At 42.4% G+C, this 22,642-nt stretch overlaps 1 protein-coding gene across 3 annotated transcripts; it reads right to left on the bottom strand.

Annotated features, from left to right (window-relative positions):
* Nucleotides 1-4,048: 4,048 nt before the first annotated feature.
* Nucleotides 4,049-10,543, bottom strand: LOC119322181. Of its 3 annotated transcripts, XM_037595677.1 has the most exons (5): nt 10,389-10,543; nt 10,097-10,249; nt 5,518-5,631; nt 4,781-4,921; nt 4,049-4,671 (listed from the first exon to the last, which is right to left on the bottom strand). In XM_037595677.1, the coding sequence occupies exons 2-5, from the start codon at nt 10,106-10,108 to the stop codon at nt 4,228-4,230; spliced, it is 711 nt and encodes a 236-aa protein (XP_037451574.1). In that variant the 5' UTR covers nt 10,109-10,249; nt 10,389-10,543; the 3' UTR covers nt 4,049-4,227. The 3 variants fall into 3 exon arrangements, with proteins under 3 accessions (XP_037451574.1, XP_037451572.1, XP_037451571.1); XM_037595675.1 differs by lacking the exons at nt 10,097-10,249; nt 10,389-10,543 and having other exon boundaries at nt 4,049-4,668; nt 5,518-6,420; XM_037595674.1 differs by lacking the exons at nt 10,097-10,249; nt 10,389-10,543 and having other exon boundaries at nt 5,518-6,415.
* Between the last annotated feature and the right edge of the window lie 12,099 nt (nt 10,544-22,642).

Raw genomic sequence — 22,642 nt, 5'->3', positions numbered from 1 at the left:
GGTGAAAATGATGGTTTAGTAACGGATATCTAAAACCACAGCAGGAGCATCACAGCAAAAACACACAAGAAAAATCAAAGGATGATGAGACAAGAACAAAGACAGAACATACTTCCACATCATCAAAATCTTCAACAACCTCATCGCCGTCATACGAAGAGCTGAACTTCACGGCAAAGAAACCACAATCATTATTCTTCTGCTTCGGAACATCGATGAAAGTCGGCCTCTTTGCAATAGTCACCCAGTTAGGCTGCTTGCTCGCCTTGTATGCAGCCTTGCCGTACACCTCCTCAAGCAACCCAACAAATCTCTTCATCTGCCAGAAATAACAAAATTAGATGAAGTCAAAAACATGTTAACCAAAATAGTTAAGTTCAGGTACATAAAAGCGACACTTGCATAAGATCCACCTAAACAAGATAGCAGAAGTTCAACTTCTAAATGATAGTCAGTTCAAGCAGTATTACCAAAACAGAGACATCAACATATTTTGTCAACACAAGGCATAATAAACTTCATGTCAAACAAGAGAATGTGAAAGGAGGTTCAGGCTAAGAAACACTCACGATATTTTGGCAGTCCCCGTGGAAACTCGATCACGACGTTTCCATATTATCGTAAGAAAGTGAATCAAGGATGTCAATGCTCCCACGATATCTATTCACCACGTACACACTGTAGTGCGCCATTGTGCCAATTGGCTTGAATAGAATCAATAAAACCTGCCAAGAATGAAAGGACCAGTGAACACAAACTATAAAGCATATGTACTGAAGAACCGGCATGAACAAAAACTTATTGACAAACTCAGCAAAAGGATGCACATGAAATTAAAAAGAAGCAAGAGTTATGAAAAACTAACCAGCTTTGCGTTAAGAAGGTCTTCTTCCTTGCGAACAAACATTGGGAGGAGTTTGCCGAATTTTTTGCATCGAACTTTGGAACTGTTGCGGCGTAGAAATCATACTCCGGGCAGTACTGTGCATTCACCAAAACACAATTAAAACACCTCCCAGATGGCACTACAACAAAACTAAGGCAAAAAAAGGAGATAGGGGTGCAAAGAACTAAAACATGTATGAAGTAGGGACTAAGTACAACCCTGTCAGCATTAGAGAATATCTCAGAGGTCTCCGGCTTATCCTTCCACAAATTTATGAGATAATCCATTATGTCTCCTTCCATCTGCTGCCCTTCACCGAAAAGCCTATAAAGGAAATCTCCTGTGAGGTCAATCACATTCCCAGGGATGGTAAACATGCAGTAGCATGTCCTGCAGAATACAAAAGGATGGTAAAATATATATTAGAAGTTCAGATACAACAACGAAACAGAAGTCCAAACACTATAACTCAAAAGGCAAGAGGAGACATAAAACAGAAGTTCATATACTACAACAACGGCAGTTCAGACAATACAGCAACAGAAGTTCAGACACAACAACTCCAAGGCAAGGGAATGACAGATGAGGGTAACTCACCCAGAATACTTCTCTAGACCGTCTTTACTCAGCACATACTGTTTCAACTTCCGGGCCTCGGATAAATGAGGGTAACTGTATTTTTTCAGGGGAGCGACAGGAGAACGCCACTTCAAAGGCAATCTTGATGCTCGCTTGGAGGTAGTTATGTTCCCAGACTCAACTGCCGGTTTCCTCCTGGTCATCACAGCATTCTTCCCACCTCTACCAGCAACAGTTCCAGCAGCACGTTTAACATTCTTCGGGTAAGCAATCTTCTCAAAATCATCATCGGACGAAATCACTTCTGCTTCGGCTGCTTCGACTGCATCAGCCTTCCTGTATCAAGGGGTTTTTGGAGTACCACGAATACCACCAGCCTGCTCCCCCAACTTGGAAGGAATGAGGGTCCGAGGTCTATCATCTTCTATCGGAGATGTACTCATCGGTTCCTCCCTAGGCTGGTATTCCTGTGACCCGAGGAATGAGTAGTGGTAATAGGTGAACTCCAACGGATCCACTGTGAAAGAAAAAAGAAGTGAAAACATCACCGTTAAAATACAACTGAAGTTCAGGAACATCACAATGTGCAGTCCAACTAATAAAGATGACATGGTTACTACTCAAGCTGACCTAAAAAAATTAGTTGCAGTAAAAAACTAAATGAAGTTCAGGCACAACCAGAGGCACAGTTCAAGATAAACCGATGAACTTGAAATCATTCAACTACAGCTAACAAAAACCATAGAAAGGCATCATCTCTGAAGTTCAATTAGAAAAAAAATGCTCATGTCCATTTAAGAAATGGAAGGACAGAAATTACTGAAACCAAACACACAAGCAAAATTAAAAAAGATAGAAATGAAGTTCATGTACAAAGAAAATGCTCATCTCCTTCTGAAACCAGTAGCCCAGCCAGATCTCAAGCAGAAGTCCAAGTTTGAGAGAAAAAATATGAAGTTTAGGTAGAATAAAAGATGCAGTGAAGGTAAGCAGTCCAACTTCCAAATACTTACATGTGTAGTAGCCAAACAGAGATTGGAAGTCTGTCTCAAACAGGTTAGAAGAAGCGATTGAGTATAGCCACGTCTTCCTGATATCCCCAATATTCTCATGGGAATAATTTGCAAGAACCCCGTCATGATACGAATTAACATTCGTAAGCATGAAGAATCCGCAGTCGATACTGCCATCAAACGAAGTAAAAAGAATAGTGTTAGAACAGAAAAAGAAAGCCAACGAATTAAACACGTCGCAGCTTAAGTACAACTAGAGTTAAACATATGTGATAAAGAGAAAAAGTGGAACTCATACTTGTTTTGCTGCTGGGGGACATCAATCCAATCCAGAGGGAAATTGTCGATGCTAACTGGACTGAAGGGTGTCTCCCTGTCGTTGCTGGCATCCTTCCAAAGCCTCTTGATGTTGTCGGTCATCGTTTGGTCCATCGTAGGAATCGAGAAGCTGGAACCTTGAATTCTTCAGGTCAAGGAATACCGACACCCAATGACTAACACCACCCATGGAAGCAGGAACCTCAGGCGGGTCAAAAGTAGGGAAAACAACCTGATGCATCATAAACACATGAATCACTAAAAAATGAGAATTAATATCAGAACGGTACAAAAGAAAAATAAAACAAATATTAACACAGTGGATCGCACTGCAAAACTAATACAGAGGCAAAGAACAAGATATTGCATACCGAATCATGTGCATCCATGCTATCTGGACCACTCGCCATGAAGTACTTCCTCACACGGGAATCAAATTGACCTCTGAAAATCTTGTCCTAAAATAATGTAGGCAACACCAACATATGAAAAAATACAAAAATGAGACAAACAAGTTTTAAATAAAAAATGGTAAGGAAAAAATCGGAAATGAAATCACTGTACGGTTGACTTACACAAACCCAATACGGCAGGATGAGTTTGTCTGATCCCTGGTACTTCGCACTTAGACAGTAGAGTGCACACTCACACACAATAGACCGAAGCATTCCGCGAGGACCAAAAGATATTGTGACATCTTCAACAGAAGCTTCGCACTCCTTGTTTTGGAACATAATCATTGATCTAAAACAAGCGAACAGAAAGTAAAAGAAGTTCAGCATCAGGAAACTCAGGAAGTTCATAACACATGTTAGCACAGAAGTTCAGCTATATCACAACAGTCAGTACAGTATAAAAGAGGCCAGAAGTTCAGCACCAGATAAGTAAAAAACAAGAAGTTCAGGTACATAGAGTTGGGAAGTTCAGGTAAGAAACCATAGGCAATTCACAGGGGGTACATGGATAATGTAAATATTGAGCAGCTGCACTCACCTCTTGGAACGATCATTCCTAAACCTAGTTACACTGTAATAAAAGTCATCAACCTTCTTTCGGACGACAGCAAGGTCGTTATCTGCTCACCAAAAAGAAAATAGCAATTAACAGCAACACTCAAAGCACATAGATTCACAACAGTTTCAATTAAGACCAACATTCAAGCACAAACATTCAAAACATAAGCACATCTCAGCTGCTACATCAGAACGGATAAAACCACAGCATCATAGACATCACAACACATGCATTACAAACCTCCACCCACATAGAAAAACAGGTTCACTTAACATTCTTTACAACCCACACGACAAACAACAAAACCAGAAGTTCAACTTAGACAACACAGGCAGTTCACAGGGGATATCATGGACTAAAACCAAACAACAAAGAGGGGAGGGGAGGGGGAAAGAAGAGAGAAGCATGCTCCTCTCTTCATGGATCCTTGCCTAGACCAGTGGCAGCACTAGAATGATCAACCTCCTCTCCATAGCTATCGCTTTCGGTATCTTCATCGTCGTCTCCAGTAGACGTTGCAGTGTCGTCGGGAAGGACACCAGCAGCAGCTGTAGCAACCGGAGAATCTGAAACAAGAAAAATATTTGGTTGTGCCTGTACAGCATCAACATCAACTGATGGCTCTGCTGCAGGAGACTTCTCCGGGCTTGCAGTAGCACTACCACCAGTTTGTACAACAGACTCAACATGATCTTTCTCCAAAATGATGTCTCCAGTTGTCTTTCCCTTCTTAGCATCAGAAACCTCAGCGCCAACGGACGACTGAGGTTCAGTCAGGACCACCCCGTCGAAGCAGCCAGCGCCTGAGACGGACATGTCTGCAGCCTTCTCTAGAGCAACACTAACATCATCATTATGCTGCTGCAAAAAGAAACAAAAAGTCATTACAAAGGGCTGACTGAACCTCATGCATAGGGGCAGCAAGTCCGTCTCAGGGGCAACAAGACAAATGGACAAGAAAAAATGGTACCTTATTTTCACTACCATGAACCTCATCAACTAATACATCACTAGAGGGGCAAGGATCATGCACATGGGCAGCTTCATGCACAGGATCATCTTCGTGCACAGGTAAAACATCCTCCCTAACCCCAGCACCATCATCAATAGCCTAGAAAATAATCATGTAGAAAACAAATACCTAATCAGCAAAAGTTCATGTTACATAATCAGAGAAGGTCAGGTATCACAATTGGCACATAATGGAAGTCCAAATACAGTAAACATAGCAGACCAGATATCAAACTACCATTAAGATACAAAAGAAGACAAAAAGGGACAGTCATCAAAAGTCATAGAAGTTCAAGTGCTGAAGCACTTGAAGTTCAGGTCCTATAAACAAAGAAGGTCACCTAGGAAACACTAGTACCAAAAAGAAAAAAGACTAGAAAATAATCATGTAGAAAACAAATACCTAATCAGCAGAAGTTCACATTACCTAATCAGAGAAGGTCAGCTATCACAACTGACACATCATGGAAGTCCAAATACGGTAAACATAGCAGATAACATACCAAACTACCATAAGATACAAAAAGGCGCAAAAAGGGCCAGTCATCAAAGTCATAGAAGTTCAGGTGCTGAAGCACTTGAAGTTCAAGTCCTATAAACAGAGAAGGTCACCCTATAACTTGCATAACAATAATAACTCAAAGCTAACAATGAACACTAGTGCGAAAGAAATATCAAAAGCCAACATAAACAAACCTCTTCAGTACGCTCCACATGGCCTCCTTCATGACCCAAACGAACGGGGTCCTGCCTCTGAATCTCTCTCACAACAACACTTGTCTCATCTTCAAAAGGCTTGCAACGGGCGTCCTGCATTTCCTTGAACAACATAAAACTAGCCCGGAGGTGGGAAGTGCTCTCACGAAGCTCAGCAAGATATTTAGCTTCAATCAAAAAAATCTCCTTCGAAGACTCAGCATCAAAACCGTGGCCGGGAGGAAGAATCCCATCCATGCAACTAACACGCTCAACCGTTGTCAGAACACGAGCCATCTCTCCCCAAACAGTTTCTAGAAGTCCAACAATCCTAGAAAGGGAAATATTCGCATCATCGAACAAACTCTAGGAAGAAACGCTAGCTGCAGCACTCACACGGGCAGAAGAACCTCCTAGATCTACAGGGGGCACCAGTGTTAACATCCCGCGAGAATTCAAATCTCGGAGAACTTCCACTACCTAGACCGGCAGCACGAGGCATAGTAAGAACAGGACGTTCAATAACCCTAAAGAACACAACCTCAGCCCGTGTCTTCCAGTACATATATGAATGAACATGGAAGCAGAAATATAGAAGACAGTAGCAAAAGTTCAAGTTAGTACCACAACTGATACTGAAAAAAAGACAATGACAAGGAAAAAAAGGCAGAACAGTCAGATACACAAACTACACCAAAAATTCCACTAATGCCTACACACGTAGTACATTTCAGAAGTCCAACTATGTCTACATAGGCAGTACAACCATGTATGGCTAGAAGTTAACATGCTTTCAAAAATGTTGGAAATTTACATAGCAGAAGTTCAACCATGCATGTGCAACAACAAAGTTTAGCTTATTTCATATGAATATATCCAGAAATTCACATATGTACACAAAGGCAGTAATACCATATAAGCCAAGCAGTTCAACTAATTTACTCGTCTATATGAACCAGAAGCAGTTCAACCATGCACACAAAGGCAGTACTAACTACACAGAAAAGAAGAAACACTCACAGGTAGTCTCCCAAACACCCAGTTGGCTGGGTCGTCATCACCTTTCCTGACCAAGTCAGCCGCAACGAGCTCAAGAAGCTTGGCATGATCCATGTAATTGATGCGAGGCATCCTCAAGTCAACATTAGGCGTCTTGCCAATGATAAGGCAGTCCAGGTACATAAGAAGCGGCACGATGGCACAGCCTGTGACAGCTTTTCCTCTGCTAGTACCTTGCTGATACCTAACAACAGCACTTCAAAGGTCATCAACAACCAACTGGCAGTAGTCCATATCTGCCATGTCCTCAAACATAAGATTCTCAGCCATTGCTGCCTCCCTGGACACTCGTGTAGACGTTCCAGGGATAACCACCTTCATGAAAATAATCAGGTAAAACACCTGCAGAGCAAGATCATCCTTCGTCTCATCCTTCACAAGATCCGCGAGGATATTCCGCAGATCCTTTGTCTTGATGTCGTCACTCCTAGCGTACCCAAGCTTTCCCTTCAACCTCATAACAGCATCATCAAACCCATCACTCGAAGGCCTAGGAGGGGTACGATTACCTTGAGAGAATCCAAACAGATGGTGAATAGCATCACTTGTAATACGCAGAACCTTGTTCGCCTCACCCATGTCCAGAATCATGGTTGCATGGTCAATCCTTGTGTAGATGTTGCCCATCAAAGGACGAGAAATGTTGGAATCAACCTTCAGGTCAAACACACAACCAAAACCAGCCTTGATAACCCTCATCTTGTGCCTAAGTTGTAGCATTTTTGCACACGTCTTCACCTCTCCTAGTGAGCAGCGAACCATCTTGTTAAAGCGTTTCGCCTCACCTCCTCCTTGGCCACCTTCTTCGGGCGCTTTGCATCCTCTCTTCCTCCTCTCAGGCCGCTCCACAAGCTGATACTAGAAAAAAGGAAAAAGTTCAAAACAAACCTTGAAGTTGTAGGTGAAAGCTAAATCAAACCCTGAAATTTGAATCCCGGAAATTGGCACTCTGAACTTGTAATCCCGGTCTATTTTAAACCCTAGACCTGTTTGGCACACTGGAAATACTACAATCCCGACCGGGATAACCTGCTACTCTGACGGACGAGAATTTGGGCCGGCCCACTATACCACAACAGGAATTCGTGAAATCTAATAAATGTTCGCACATTTCTAAAATTGTTCAGAAGTTAAAAAAATGTTCCTGCTTTCTATTTTGACAAAACTTCAGTTTCCTTTTGTGTTTTTTAAAACATGTTTGGAATTTTGAAATTCTATTCACATTTTTTTTAAACTGTCCGTGATTTAAAAAAAATCACATTTGTCAAAAACTATTCAGAGTTACAACAGCTTTTCACATGCTATGAAATGGTTTATGATTTAAAAAAATTATTTTACATTTTTCAAAAATTTGAAACCTGAACATATGCGTAAAGAAATGTCGCAGCCAAAAACTGAACCGAGTATGGACACAGCCAAAAACGATGGACCAGTGTCTCGTCGCGGCCACATGCAATACAGTACACTCCCGGTTTTATTTTCCTCCGCAATAATTCATCTGCTACCGCTAGTCCATTCCGGAGTAGTCTCCAAATATGAATCAGGTTTTAGAGTGTAGCTCTGCCACTGGCCGCCAGTAGCAAATCCAGCCACTCAAAAATGTACGTGGCATTACAAAAAAAAGTATGTACAATGTAAATAATATTCGCGTGATTCAAACAAATGTTTCGTCAATTCAAAAAATGTAACATTTCAAGAATGTTCACGAGTTTAAAAAAATGTGCTTGTGACATATTCAGAACAAAGTATATGCAATATAAAAAAAGTTTGTGTGATGTAAAAACATGTGTCATACCCTTATAAGAATATACGTGACATGTGTTTGAAAACAGTTTATTCAATTTTAAAAATGTTTAACAATGTAAAAATGTTCGTGTAGTTTAATAAAATGTTTATTGTCGTTAAGAAATGTAAAACGTGTATTTGGAAAAATATGACCGTGTATTCATTTTTTTAAAACATGCATTTAAAAAATGTAAATAATTTATTTGAAATATGTTGAAAGTGTATAAAAATTATTTGTGCTAAAAATTTACATTGGGTACTAAGAATAATTAGAAATGAGTAAAAAAGAAAACCGGTTACCGGTAAAGAAACAAAACAAAAGGAAAAGGAAAAATCAAGAAAATCAAGAAAGAAACTAAAGAAAGGAAAAATATAACAAAGAAAGAAAAACCAGATAAAACAAGTGAAAAAACAAAATATAACGAAGGAAAAAACCAAAGAAAAAACAAAGAAAACAAATAAAACCAGACCAGTGTGAGATACTGTGCCAATGGGCCGGCCCAATTCAGCGTATACCGGCTAAATCCTCTCAAGGTTCAAAATAAACCGGGATCAGAAAGTTTGGTGTGCTGATTTCAGGGATTGAGAGTTCGGGGTTTGATTTAGCTTTCGCTTATAAATTCAAGGTTTGTTTTGGACTTTTTCCATTAGTTTTTGCCATAACAGAAGAAGTCCGGAGTTGTAATAAGTTATTAAAAATAAAAAAAAGGTGCAATGCTCGTTAATTTGCTTCAAGCCTTTCGGAATAGTGTAAACTGCACTGGGTATAGCTCCGTGCAGTCTACCATATTCCTGAAGGCTTGAAGCTAAGCAACGTGAGAATTGAGCCTCTTCTTCATCGTCTCTGCACTCAGGGCTTATAAATCGCTCCTAGTCCCTCTCTCTTCGCGAGGTGGGACTAAAAAACAGCTTACTAAGAAACTGTAGTACTGGTTCATCCATGAACCGGTACTAAAGGTGCTCGTGCGGCCCCAGCCTTACCTGACACAACCTCATTAGTACCAGTTCGTGGCATGAACCGGTGCTAAAGGTTCGCCACGAACCGGTACTAAACAGGTCCTCCCGCCTAGCAGTTGGTACATACTAAACGCAAAAAATATAAGAGCATTTAGATCATGATCTTATATTTCTTTACAGTCTAAATTGTCAATATGATCTTATAACATCAAAAATACTTTGATCATCAATGATCTTTGTGTGTACAATTTGAATTGTCAATATGAGTCATCAACGATTTATAAACCGATGAAGACTCATATTACGGCCACAAATTCTACACATAGAGTTCAATGAAGACCAAGTGCTTGTGATAGTTTGAGAAATAACATATTTAAGGTGGTAAAAGGCTTGTTAGGGGAGCGAGGTGGGACTAAAAACAGCTTGCCATAACCTCATTAGTACCGGTTCGTGATACGAACCGGCACTAAATGGTGATAGTGGGGCCATATCCTGACCGCAGGCTGACACAGCCTCTTTAGTACCGGTTCGTGGCATGAACCGGTACTAAATGTTCGCCACGAACCGGTGCTATTGATCGCCGCCACGAACCGGCACTAATGTACACATTAGTGCCGGCTGAAATTCAAACCGGTACTATTGTGCTTCACATTTGACCCTTTTTCTACTAGTGATACATGTTATCATAGACATCATCAACACGTTCTTCGCAAAAAGAAGAAGAAGACATGATCAACACATAAAAGCAAGCTAAGGAAGGCATCAGAGCAGTTGTTACCTCTGTTAACATGATGGAGAAGCTCCTTCGGCCGTAGTTGAAGAAAGAGCAGCAAAATCAGCACAAGAGGGCGCAAGCGCAACCGACCGCGGACGACGGACGATCTAGCCCATGATCCGTCAACGATCAGCTAAGCCATGATTGACCTACTGCCTGCTCCATGCACGTGCACGATATTAGTTATAATTGAACTTCCGGTGACAGCAGTAATTAGGAGCGTATTTTTTCCTCGATCGACGTCGTTATTTCGGAGGAAGCAAATGCAGATGCCAGATGAAGAGGGAGGGAGCACCTGTATTCTTCCTTGGATCGATCAATCCTAAGGCAAGAGCGCGACCGAAACTGCAAGCGATCCAGACGGAGGAGGAAGGAGGTGTTGCTATGGTGTGGCCATGGAGTGGTGGTTGTGTGGCCCGTGACACCTCAACGGAGCTAGCTATTGTGCCGTCCTCCGAACCTCCTCCAAAGTAAAGCAACGAGTAAGTGCACACAACACGATATATGCGATTCCTTGCTTGCTTCTTTGCCCCCATTGATGCCCGCTGGTCGGGCGTGCCTTAATCTGCTTCGATTTGACACTTCTCCAAAGCATGCGGCATGCATGTGACTATGTGAGCCCCATTCATTCATCAATCGCATGCCACTTTTCCAAAGCATGGCCTGTGACATGTGCCTTGGTCTGCTTCAATTCCTTGCCTCCATGCATGGGACCCAGACTATCTGATGCTGAGCTCAAATGCTCCCTGATGAATAGTATTGTTAAAAGTAAAAACAATAAAAAAAATCTGTTTTTTTTGGCAAATTTGACAAATGTTTTGTATGCTTGCGTAATATTATCATGAAATGACATTCCTGAATAGCATTTTTGGAGCATCTATTTGTTTTTTCACCATGCCTTTTGGGAATGTTGTTGCTGTCAAGTTTGTTCAGTTTTATCATGTAGGTTTTCTGTTTCAACTTAAGTCTGGTGCACGTAAACATGTTCTGTACCTGTACGTGCCCATTAGTCTGTATTTTCATCTTGTACGTAGCAGAATAAAAGAACCTGACATGTGCTGCGTTCACGTGGGGTGCGTCTAGTAGAAGGACCAGGCCGTGATCTCAATCGTGGGATGGCACGATGGAAGTGGATCGTGGCTTAGGATTCGGTCCAAGTTTGTTAGTCTGTTTCCTGATGGAATAAAGGAAAGAACGAAAAGGACGCAGGTTAAGCGCGTCGTAAAACTGCTCTTCACACCGGGTGTTCGTGTGTGCCTCTCTCGCGTGCGTGCGTGTGTTCGTCGTCGTCGTTGTGTGATCCGGCCTGAGAACCAACAAATGTCATTTCATGATGACATTTTTCATGCAACCAAAATATTTGCCAAAGTTTGTCAAAAGAAATTCAAAAAAATTTGTTTGAATTTTACTATTTATCCCGTGCTCATTTGAGCTCGGGAACACAGGACATTCGACATGCATGACGCTACCTGATGCCGCATCCAATGAAAGTCGTGCCCGCGAGTACAATGGTAAGGAATATCCTTTTAGTGCCACACACATCGCATCATATCAGATTGTCGATATGCCACCTGCGGGCGGGCACCAACCCCATAGCGGGTTCCTCCAACACTTGATTTTTTTGAGACAGAAAGAACAGTCAGTTTTTACAGTAATGCATCATTAAGATGTTTGTGGAATTTAATGGTTGTACGCGCGCATTCCTGGTTAGTGGCACACATACCGAAAGAGGTGATGCAGAATATCTACTGCCCGCCCCGCTTACATCCTTACATAATTCCCATCCGTGTTTCTATTCCATGGCAATGGCCCGATTGTTCATGTTTGTATAAAAAGATTGGTATATCTAGTAGTACTTCCCCATCATCAGAAATAAGTGTGCTTCTGATATCAACATGTTTTTTCTTCTTTCAAACATAATACAACAAACGTTTATGTACCCACAAATACGCCCATTGATATGAATGTACGAACTCACATCAGTACCATGTTAAGCACATTAGGGACACTAGGCGGGTGTCTCAACGAATGGTCAACTGAGACACTACCCTACACTATTCCTCAGTTCATATGGTCCCTTGAGCTCACAAGTTGTAGAGTTCTATTCTTTTTAACACAGAGGAAGTATAGCCTTCGGTCTGTATAGCAACTAATGATGCATATCTCAAGTTGTAAATCTAGCCCTCAAAACTTTCTAAGTGTGCCATCTTATATATGTCTAAAATAGCCATGACACTGTCCCGCTGCCGGGAGAGGATGCTTTGATTCGATTTCATCTTGGTCATTTTCCCCAAAACTTGGCATGAGTCCCTTTTGCTTTTCTTTTCTTCCTTGTGAAGATCAATGTATGGTTGATTCTTAGTGACCACTTTGCCTTTCTCCTTTGTTCAAAGAGCTTACAATGATGATATATATAAGATGTTTACTTTATGCAATAAAGAAGGGAACCAGGTTGGTCAAAGAAATTATTATCCTGCTTGTTGGATGTTTACTTACTCGCTAGAGCAGTAATATTTATTATTCTATTAAAACAGCCCAAAAATAAGCTATGATGGTCCAACTGAAAAGAGAAAAATCCCACAATATAACACGTGAAAGCAGTAGTATATAATTTGTTGAAAGCACATGTCAAAGAGGTCTGGAAGTGTATTAAAATTCACTATTAAGTATGAAATTTGCATAAAAGAGCCGGTATAAATAGCTCACTTGTGGGATCTAATCCGATTCTATGGGAACAACTTTCATTTCTATCTTTTGGCTTAAAGTGGTGAACAAATCCTTTCTTTTCACTTTTTGTGCTCCGCATGGCTCCGGTCAAGATGTGACTCATCCTGGGATGGATCTTTCACCTATGCTATGAGTGAATCTTATCATCACTGGCGAGTGATATCGTATCACCGTCTTCGTCCTGAAAACATCTGCAGAGCTAAGCCAGTGTAGGCTTTGACACTACTTATATTCGCTACAAGTATTACAGTCGCTTCACTACACTCACCGTTTGGTACACAGGAATTCATTAATTTATCTGAACGTTTTTCAGGCCAGCCCTCTGCCCCCGCGTCGCTCCAACAGGGGCGACACGGGCGGCTAACCCTAGCCGACGCCGGCGGTCTCCCCTTCCTTTCCTCTCCTCCTCGTCGCCACCAAAGGAGCCGCTGCTGCGTCGCGTGGCTGCCGAGGAAGGTGGCGGCGAGGCCCTCGTCGTCCCTTTGCGGAGATCCGGATCCACGGGGCGGCGGCCCTGCTGGTTCTGCGCCGCCGTTCGCGCCCTGGACGGTGTGCGCGGGGACTCTGCCCGGCGTCCTTGACCGCTCGGGTGGTGGGGAGTCGGCGCTTGGCGGCGGCAGTTCGGGGGCCTTCGTCCTCGCCAGATCTGGAGGCCTGTTGCTCCCTCGTTCCCGCTCCTTCCCCTTTGCGCTTGATGCCGGTGGATGCTGCTGGATGGATCGTTTGGACTCACTTGATTTTGAATCACTTGAGATATGCAAATCATACCACATAGGCAAGATGACTGAAAAGCCTCGGTTTCAGTAAGATGGAACAAGATAGCAACTTGTTGGAAGTAACACATTTTGATGTGTGCAGTCCAATGAGTGCTGAGGCATGCAGTGAATATCGTTATGTTCTTACTTCACAGATGATTCGAGTAGATGTTGAGTATATTTACTTGATAAAACACAAGTCTGAATTATTGAATGGTTCAAGTAATTTCAGAGTGAAGTAGAAGATCATTGTGACAAGAGGATAAAATGTCTATGATATGATCATAGAGATGAATATCTGAGTTACGAGTTTGGCACACAATTAAGACATTGTGGAGATTGTTTCACAATTAATAGCGCCTGGAACACCATAGTGTGATGGTGTGTCCGAACATCATAGTTGCATCCTATTGGATATGGTGCGTACCATGATGTCTCTTATCGAATTACCACTATCGTTCATGGGTTAGGCATTAGAGACAACCGCACTCACTTTAATAGGGCACCACGAAACTCCGTTGAAACGACACCGTATGAACTATGGTTTGGAGAAACCTATGCTGTCATTTCTTAAAGGTTTGGGGCTGCGACGCTTATGTGAAAAAATTTCAGGTTGATAAGCTCGAACCCAAAGCGGATAAAATGCATCTTCATAGGACACCCAAAACAGTTGGGTATACCTCCTAATTCAGATCCGAAGCAATAGGGATTGTTTCTTGAATCGGGTCCTTTCTCGAGAAAAGGTTTGTCTCGAAGAATTGAGTGGGAGGATGGTGGAGACTTGATGAGGTTATTGAATCGTGACTTCAACTAGTGTGTAGTAGGGCACAGGAAGTTGTTCCTGTAGCACCTACACCAACTGAAGTAGAAGCTTATGATAGTGATCATGAAGTTTCGGATCAAGTCACTACCGTACCTCGTAGGGTGACAAGGATACGTACTACTTCAGAGTGGTACAGTAATCCTGTCTTGAAGGTCATGTTGCTAGACAACAATGAACCTACGAGCTATGGAGAAGCGATGGTGGGCCCAAATTCCGACAAATGGTTAGAAGCCATGAAATCCGAGATAGGATCCATGTATCAGAACAAAGAATGGACTTTGGTAGACTTGCCCGATGATCGGCAAGCCATTGAGATAAATGGATCTTTAAGAAGAAGACGGACGTGGATGGTAATGTCACCATCTATGAAGCTTGACTTGTGGCGAAGAGTTTTTCACAAGTTCAAAGAGTTGACTACGATGAGATTTTCTCATCCGTAGCGATGCTTAAGTCCGTCGGAATCATGTTAGCATTAGCTGCATTTATGAAATCTGGCAGACGGATGTCAAAACAAGTTTCCTTACCAGTTTTCGTAAGGAAAGGTTGTATGTGATACAATCAGAAAGGTTTTGTCGATTCTAAGGATGCTAAAAGGTATGCTAGCTCCAGCGATCCTTCTAAGGACTGGAGTAAGCATCTCGGAGTTGGAATGTACACTTTGATGAGATGATCAAAAGATTTTGGGTTTATACAAAGTTTATGAGAAACTTGTATTTCCAAAGAAGTGAGTGGGAGCACTATAGAATTTCTGATGAGTATATGTTGTTGACATATTGTTGATCAGAAATGATGTAGAATTTCTGGAAAGCATATAGGGTTATTTGAAAGGTGTTTTTCAATAGAAAACATGGATTAAGCTACTTAAACATTGAGCATCAAGACCTATGAGGATAGATCAAAAACGCTTAATGGTACTTTCAAATGAGCATATACCTTGACATGGTCTTGAAGGTGTTCAAGATGGATCAGTCAAAGAAGGAGTTCTTGCCTGAGTTGTAAGGTACGAAGTTAAGACTTAAAGCTCAACCACGGCAGAAAAGAGAGAAAGGACGAAGGTCGTCCCCTATGCTTTAGACGTAGGCTCTACAGTATGCTATGCTAAGTATCGCACCTGATGTGTGCCTTGCCACTTGCCTAGCAAGAGAGTACAAAGGTGATCAAGGAGTGGATCACCAGATAGCGGTAAAAATTATCCTTAAAGGAATAAGGATAGGTTTCTCGATTATGGAGGTGATAAAGAGTTCGGCGTAAAGGGTTACGTCGATGCAAGCTTTAACACCTATCCGAATGACTCTGAGTAGCAAACCGGATACGTATAGTGGAACAACCATTTGGAATAGCTCCAAGTGGAGAATGGTAGCAACGTTTACAATATGACCTAGAGATTTGCAAAGTACATATGGATCTGAATGTTGCAGACCCGTTGACTAAAACCTCTCTCACAAGCAGAACATGACCAAACCCCAGATCTCATTGAGTCTTAATCACATGATGATGTGAACTAGTTTAGTGACACTAGTAAACTCTTTGGATGTTGGTCACATGGTGATGTGACCTGTCAGTGTTAATCACATGGTGATGTGAACTAGATTATTGACTCTAGTGCAAGTGGGAGACTGTTGGAAATATGCCCTAGAGGCAATAATAAATTAGTTATTATTATATTTCCTTGTTCATGATAATCGTTTATTATCCATGCTATAATTGTATTGATAGGAAACTCAGATACATGTGTGGATACATAGACAACACCATGTCCCTAGTAAGCCTCTAGTTGACTAGCTCGTTGATCAATAGATGGTTACGGTTTCCTGACCATGGACATTGGATGTCATTGATAACGGGATCACATCATTAGGAGAATGATGTGATGGACAAGACCCAATCCTAAGCCTAGCACAAAGATCGTGTAGTTCGTATGCTAAAGCTTTTCTAATGTCAAGTATCTTTTCCTTAGACCATGAGATTGTGCAACTCCCGGATACCGTAGGAATGCTTTGGGTGTACCAAACGTCACAACGTAACTGGGTGGCTATAAAGGTGCATTATAGGTATCTCCGAAAGTGTCTGTTGGGTTGGCACGAATCGAGACTGGGATTTGTCACTCCGTGTAAACGGAGAGGTATCTCTGGGCCCACTCGGTAGGACATCATCAGAATGTGCACAATGTGACCAAGGGGTTGATCACGGGATGATGTGTTACGGAACGAGTAAAGAGACTTGCCGGTAACGAGATTAAACAAGGTATCGGTATACCGACGATCGAATCTCGGGCAAGTAAAATACCGCTAGACAAAGGGAATTGTATACGGGATCGATTGAGTCCTTGACATCGTGGTTCATCCGATGAGATCATCGTGGAACATGTGGGAGCCAACATGGGTATCTAGATCCCGCTGTTGGTTATTGACCGGAGAACGTCTCGGTCATGTCTACATGTCTCCCGAACCCGTAGGGTCTACACACTTAAGGTTCGATGACGCTAGGGTTATAAAGGAAGTTTGTATGTGGTTACCGAATGTTGTTCGGAGTCCCGGATGAGATCCCGGACGTCACGAGGAGTTCCGGAATGGTCCGGAGGTAAAGATTTATATATGGAAAGTTGTTGTTCGGGTTCCGGAAAAAGTTCGGGTTTTTTCGGTATTGTACCGGGAAGCTTCCAGAATGTTCCGGAGGATTCCGGAGGGGTCCGGAGGTCCGGAAATTGTTCCACCACGTCCAATACAGTAGCATGGGCTGTAGGGGGGCGTCCTAGCCTTAATGGACCAAGGGCACCAGCCCCCCCAAGGCCCATGCGCATGGGAGGGGGGAAACCCTAAGGGGGAGGGCCTCCACTTGACTTGGGAGGCACTCCTCCCCCCCTTGGCCGCACCCCTTCCTTGGAGGAAGGGGCAAGGCTGCGCCTCCCCCCTCTCCCTTGCCCCTATATATAGTGGAGGGGAGGGAGGGCATCCACACCTGAAGCCCTGGCGCCTCCCTCCCTCCCGTGACACCTCCTCCTCTCCCGTAGGTGCTTGGCGAAGCCCTGCAGGGTTGCCACACTCCTCCATCACCACCACGCCGTTGTGCTGCTGTTGGATGGAGTCTTCCTCAACCTCTCCCTCTATCCTTGCTGGATCAAGGCGTGGAAGACGTCACCGGACTGTACGTGTGTTGAACGCGGAGGTGCCGTCCGTTCGGCACTAGGATCTCCGGTGATTTGGATCACGACGAGTACGACTCCTTCAACCCCGTTCTCTTGAACGCTTCCGCTTAGCGATCTACAAGGGTATGTAGATGCACTCTCCTTCATCTCGTTGCTGGTTTCTCCATAGATAGATCTTGGTGACACGTAGGAAAATTTTGAATTTCTGCTACGTTCCCCAACAGTGGCATCATGAGCTAGGTCTATTGCGTAGATTCTTTGCACGAGTAGAACACAAAGTAGTTGTGGGCGTTGATGTTGTTCAATATGCTTACCGTTACTAGTCCAATCTTGTTTCGACGGTATTGTGGGATGAAGCGGCCCGGACCGACCTTACACGTACTCTTACGTGAGACAGGTTCCACCGACTGACATGCACTTGGTGCATAAGGTGGCTAGCGGGTGCCAGTCTCTCCCACTTTAGTCGGAACGGATTCGATGAAAAGGGTCCTTATGAAGGGTAAATAGCAATTGGCATATCACGTTGTGGTTTTGCGTAGGTAAGAAACGTTCTTGCTAGAAACCCATAGCAGCCACGTAAAACATGCAAACAACTATTAGAGGACGTCTAACTTGTTTTTGCAGGGTATGCTTTGTGATGTGATATGGCCAAGAAGAATGTGATGAATGATATGTGATGTATGAGATTGATCATGTTCTTGTAATAGGATTCACGACTTGCATGTCGATGAGTATGACAACCGACAGGAGCCATAGAAGTTGTCTTAAATTTATTGTATGACCTGCATGTCATTGAACAACGCCATGTAATTACTTTACTTTATTGCTAACCGGTAGCCATAGTAGTAGAAGTAATAGTTGGCGAGACAACTTCATGAAGACACGATGATGGAGATCATGATGATGGAGATCATGGTGTCATGCCGGTGACGATGATGATCATGGAGCCCCGAAGATGGAGATCAAAAGGAGCAAAATGATATTGGCCATATCATGTCACTATTTGATTGCATGTGATGTTTATCATGTTTATGCATCTTGTTTACTTAGAACGACGGTAGTAAATAAGATGATCCCTTACAACAATTTCAAGAAGTGTTCTTCCCTAACTGTGCACCGTTGCTACAGTTCGTCGCTTCGAAGCACCACGTGATGATCGGGTGTGATAGATCCTTACGTTCACATACAACGGGTGTAAGACAGATTTACACATGCAATACACTTAGGGTTAACTTGATGAGCCTAGCATGTACATACATGGCCTCGGAACACGGAGACCGAAAGGTCGAGCATGAGTCGTATAGTAGATACGATCAACATGAAGATGTTCACCGATGATGACTAGTCCGTCTCACGTGATGATCGGACACGACCTAGTTCACTCGGATCATGTAATCACTTAGATGACCGGAGGGATGTCTATCTGAGTGGGAGTTCATAAGATGGACTTAATTATCATGAACATAGTCAAAAGATCTTTGCAAATTATGTCGTAAGCTCGCGCTTTAGTTCCACTGTTTAGATATGTTCCTAGAGAAAATATAGTTGAAAGTTGACAGTAGCGATTATGCGGACAATAGAAAGCTTATGTCCTTAATGCACCGCTCAGTGTGCTGAGCCCCAAACGTCGTCTGTGGATGTTGCGAACATCGGACATACACGTTTTGATAACTACGTGATAGTTCAGTTAAACGGTTTAGAGTTGAGGCACCAAAGACGTTTTCGAAACGTCGCGGAACATATGAGATGTTTCGAGGGCTGAAATTGGGATTTCAGGCTCATGCCCACGCCAAGAGGTATGAGACCTCCAACGATTTTCTTAGCCTGCAAACTAAGGGAGAAAAGCTCAATCGTTGAGCTTGTGCTCAGATTGTCTGAGTGCAACAATCACTTGAATCGAGTGGGAGTTGATCTTCCAGATGAGATAGCGATGTTTCTCCAAAAGTCATTGCCACCAAGCTGCTAGAGCTTTGTGATGAACTATAACAAATCAGGGATAGATATGATGATCCTTGAGATATTCGTGATGTTTGACACCGCGAAAGTAGAAATCAAGAAGGAGCATCAATTGTTGATGGTTGGTGAAACCACTAGTTTCAAGAAGGGCAAGGGCAAGAAGGGATACTTCATGAAACGGCAAATCAGCTACTGCTCTAGTGAAGAAACCCAAGGTTGAACCCAAACCCGAGACTAAGTACTTCTGTAATAAAGGGGACAACCACTAGAGCAGCATTACCCTAGATACTTGGTAGATGAGAAGGCTGGCAAGGTCAATAAAAGTATATTGGATATACATTATGTTAATGTGTACTTTACTAGTACTCCTAGTAGCACCAGGGTATTAAGATACTGGTTCAGTTGCTAAGTGTTAGTAACTCGAAATAAAAGAGCTACGGAATAAACGGAGACTAGCTAAAGGTGAGCTGACGATATGTGTTGGGAGTGTTTCCAAGTTTGATGTGATCAAACATCGCACGCTCCCTCTACCATCAAGATTAGTATTAAACCTGAATAATTGTCATTTGGTGTTTGCGTTGAGCATAGACATGATTGGATTATGTTCGTCGCAATACGGTTATTCATTTAATGAGAATAATGGTTACTCTATTTATTTGAATAATACCTTCAGTGGTCTTGCACCTAAAGGAATGGTTTATTGAATCTCGATCGTAGTGATACACATTTTCATGCCAAAAGATATAAGATAGTAATGATAGTACCACTTACTTTTGGCACTGCCATGTAAGTCATATTGGTATAAAACGCATGAAGAAGCTCCATGTTGATGGATCTTTGGACTCACTCGTTTTTGAAAAATTTGAGACATGCGAACCATGTCTATTGGTGTATACGCATGAAGAAACTCCATGCGGATGGATCGTTTGGACTCACTTGATTTTGAATCACTTGAGATATGCAAATCATACCACATAGGCAAGATGACTGAAAAGCCTCGGTTTCAGTAAGATGGAACAAGATAGCAACTTGTTGGAAGTAACACATTTTGATGTGTGCAGTCCAATGAGTGCTGAGGCATGCAGTGAATATCGTTATGTTCTTACTTCACAGATGATTCGAGTAGATGTTGAGTATATTTACTTGATAAAACACAAGTCTGAATTATTGAATGGTTCAAGTAATTTCAGAGTGAAGTAGAAGATCATTGTGACAAGAGGATAAAATGTCTATGATATGATCATAGAGATGAATATCTGAGTTACGAGTTTGGCACACAATTAAGACATTGTGGAGATTGTTTCACAATTAATAGCGCCTGGAACACCATAGTGTGATGGTGTGTCCGAACATCATAGTTGCATCCTATTGGATATGGTGCGTACCATGATGTCTCTTATCGAATTACCACTATCGTTCATGGGTTAGGCATTAGAGACAACCGCACTCACTTTAATAGGGCACCACGAAACTCCGTTGAAACGACACCGTATGAACTATGGTTTGGAGAAACCTATGCTGTCATTTCTTAAAGGTTTGGGGCTGCGACGCTTATGTGAAAAAATTTCAGGTTGATAAGCTCGAACCCAAAGCGGATAAAATGCATCTTCATAGGACACCCAAAACAGTTGGGTATACGTCCTAATTCAGATCCGAAGCAATAGGGATTGTTTCTTGAATCGGGTCCTTTCTCGAGAAAAGGTTTGTCTCGAAGAATTGAGTGGGAGGATGGTGGAGACTTGATGAGGTTATTGAATCGTCACTTCAACTAGTGTGTAGTAGGGCACAGGAAGTTGTTCCTGTAGCACCTACACCAACTGAAGTAGAAGCTTATGATAGTGATCATGAAGTTTCGGATCAAGTCACTACCGTACCTCGTAGGGTGACAAGGATACGTACTACTTCAGAGTGGTACAGTAATCCTGTCTTGAAGGTCATGTTGCTAGACAACAATGAACCTACGAGCTATGGAGAAGCGATGGTGGGCCCAAATTCCGACAAATGGTTAGAAGCCATGAAATCCGAGATAGGATCCATGTATCAGAACAAAGAATGGACTTTGGTAGACTTGCCCGATGATCGGCAAGCCATTGAGATAAATGGATCTTTAAGAAGAAGACGGACGTGGATGGTAATGTCACCATCTATGAAGCTTGACTTGTGGCGAAGAGTTTTTCACAAGTTCAAAGAGTTGACTACGATGAGATTTTCTCATCCGTAGCGATGCTTAAGTCCGTCGGAATCATGTTAGCATTAGCTGCATTTATGAAATCTGGTAGACGGATGTCAAAACAAGTTTCCTTACCAATTTTCGTAAGGAAAGGTTGTATGTGATACAATCAGAAAGGTTTTGTCGATTCTAAGGATGCTAAAAGGTATGCTAGCTCCAGGGATCCTTCTAAGGACTGGAGTAAGCATCTCGGAGTTGGAATGTACACTTTGATGAGATGATCAAAAGATTTTGGGTTTATACAAAGTTTATGAGAAACTTGTATTTCCAAAGAAGTGAGTGGGAGCACTATAGAATTTCTGATGAGTATATGTTGTTGACATATTGTTGATCAGAAATGATGTAGAATTTCTGGAAAGCATATAGGGTTATTTGAAAGGTGTTTTTCAATAGAAAACATGGATTAAGCTACTTAAACATTGAGCATCAAGACCTATGAGGATAGATCAAAAACGCTTAATGGTACTTTCAAATGAGCATATACCTTGACATGGTCTTGAAGGTGTTCAAGATGGATCAGTCAAAGAAGGAGTTCTTGCCTGAGTTGTAAGGTACGAAGTTAAGACTTAAAGCTCAACCACGGCAGAAAAGAGAGAAAGGACGAAGGTCGTCCCCTATGCTTTAGACGTAGGCTCTACAGTATGCTATGCTAAGTATCGCACCTGATGTGTGCCTTGCCACTTGCCTAGCAAGAGAGTACAAAGGTGATCAAGGAGTGGATCACCAGATAGCGGTAAAAATTATCCTTAAAGGAATAAGGATAGGTTTCTCGATTATGGAGGTGATAAAGAGTTCGGCGTAAAGGGTTACGTCGATGCAAGCTTTAACACCTATCCGAATGACTCTGAGTAGCAAACCGGATACGTATAGTGGAACAACCATTTGGAATAGCTCCAAGTGGAGAATGGTAGCA

Source organism: Triticum dicoccoides, chromosome 6B (genome assembly GCF_002162155.2).
Source record: "Triticum dicoccoides isolate Atlit2015 ecotype Zavitan chromosome 6B, WEW_v2.0, whole genome shotgun sequence".
Taxonomy (NCBI): domain Eukaryota; kingdom Viridiplantae; phylum Streptophyta; class Magnoliopsida; order Poales; family Poaceae; genus Triticum; species Triticum dicoccoides.
This window is presented reverse-complemented; position numbering and strand designations above follow the sequence as displayed.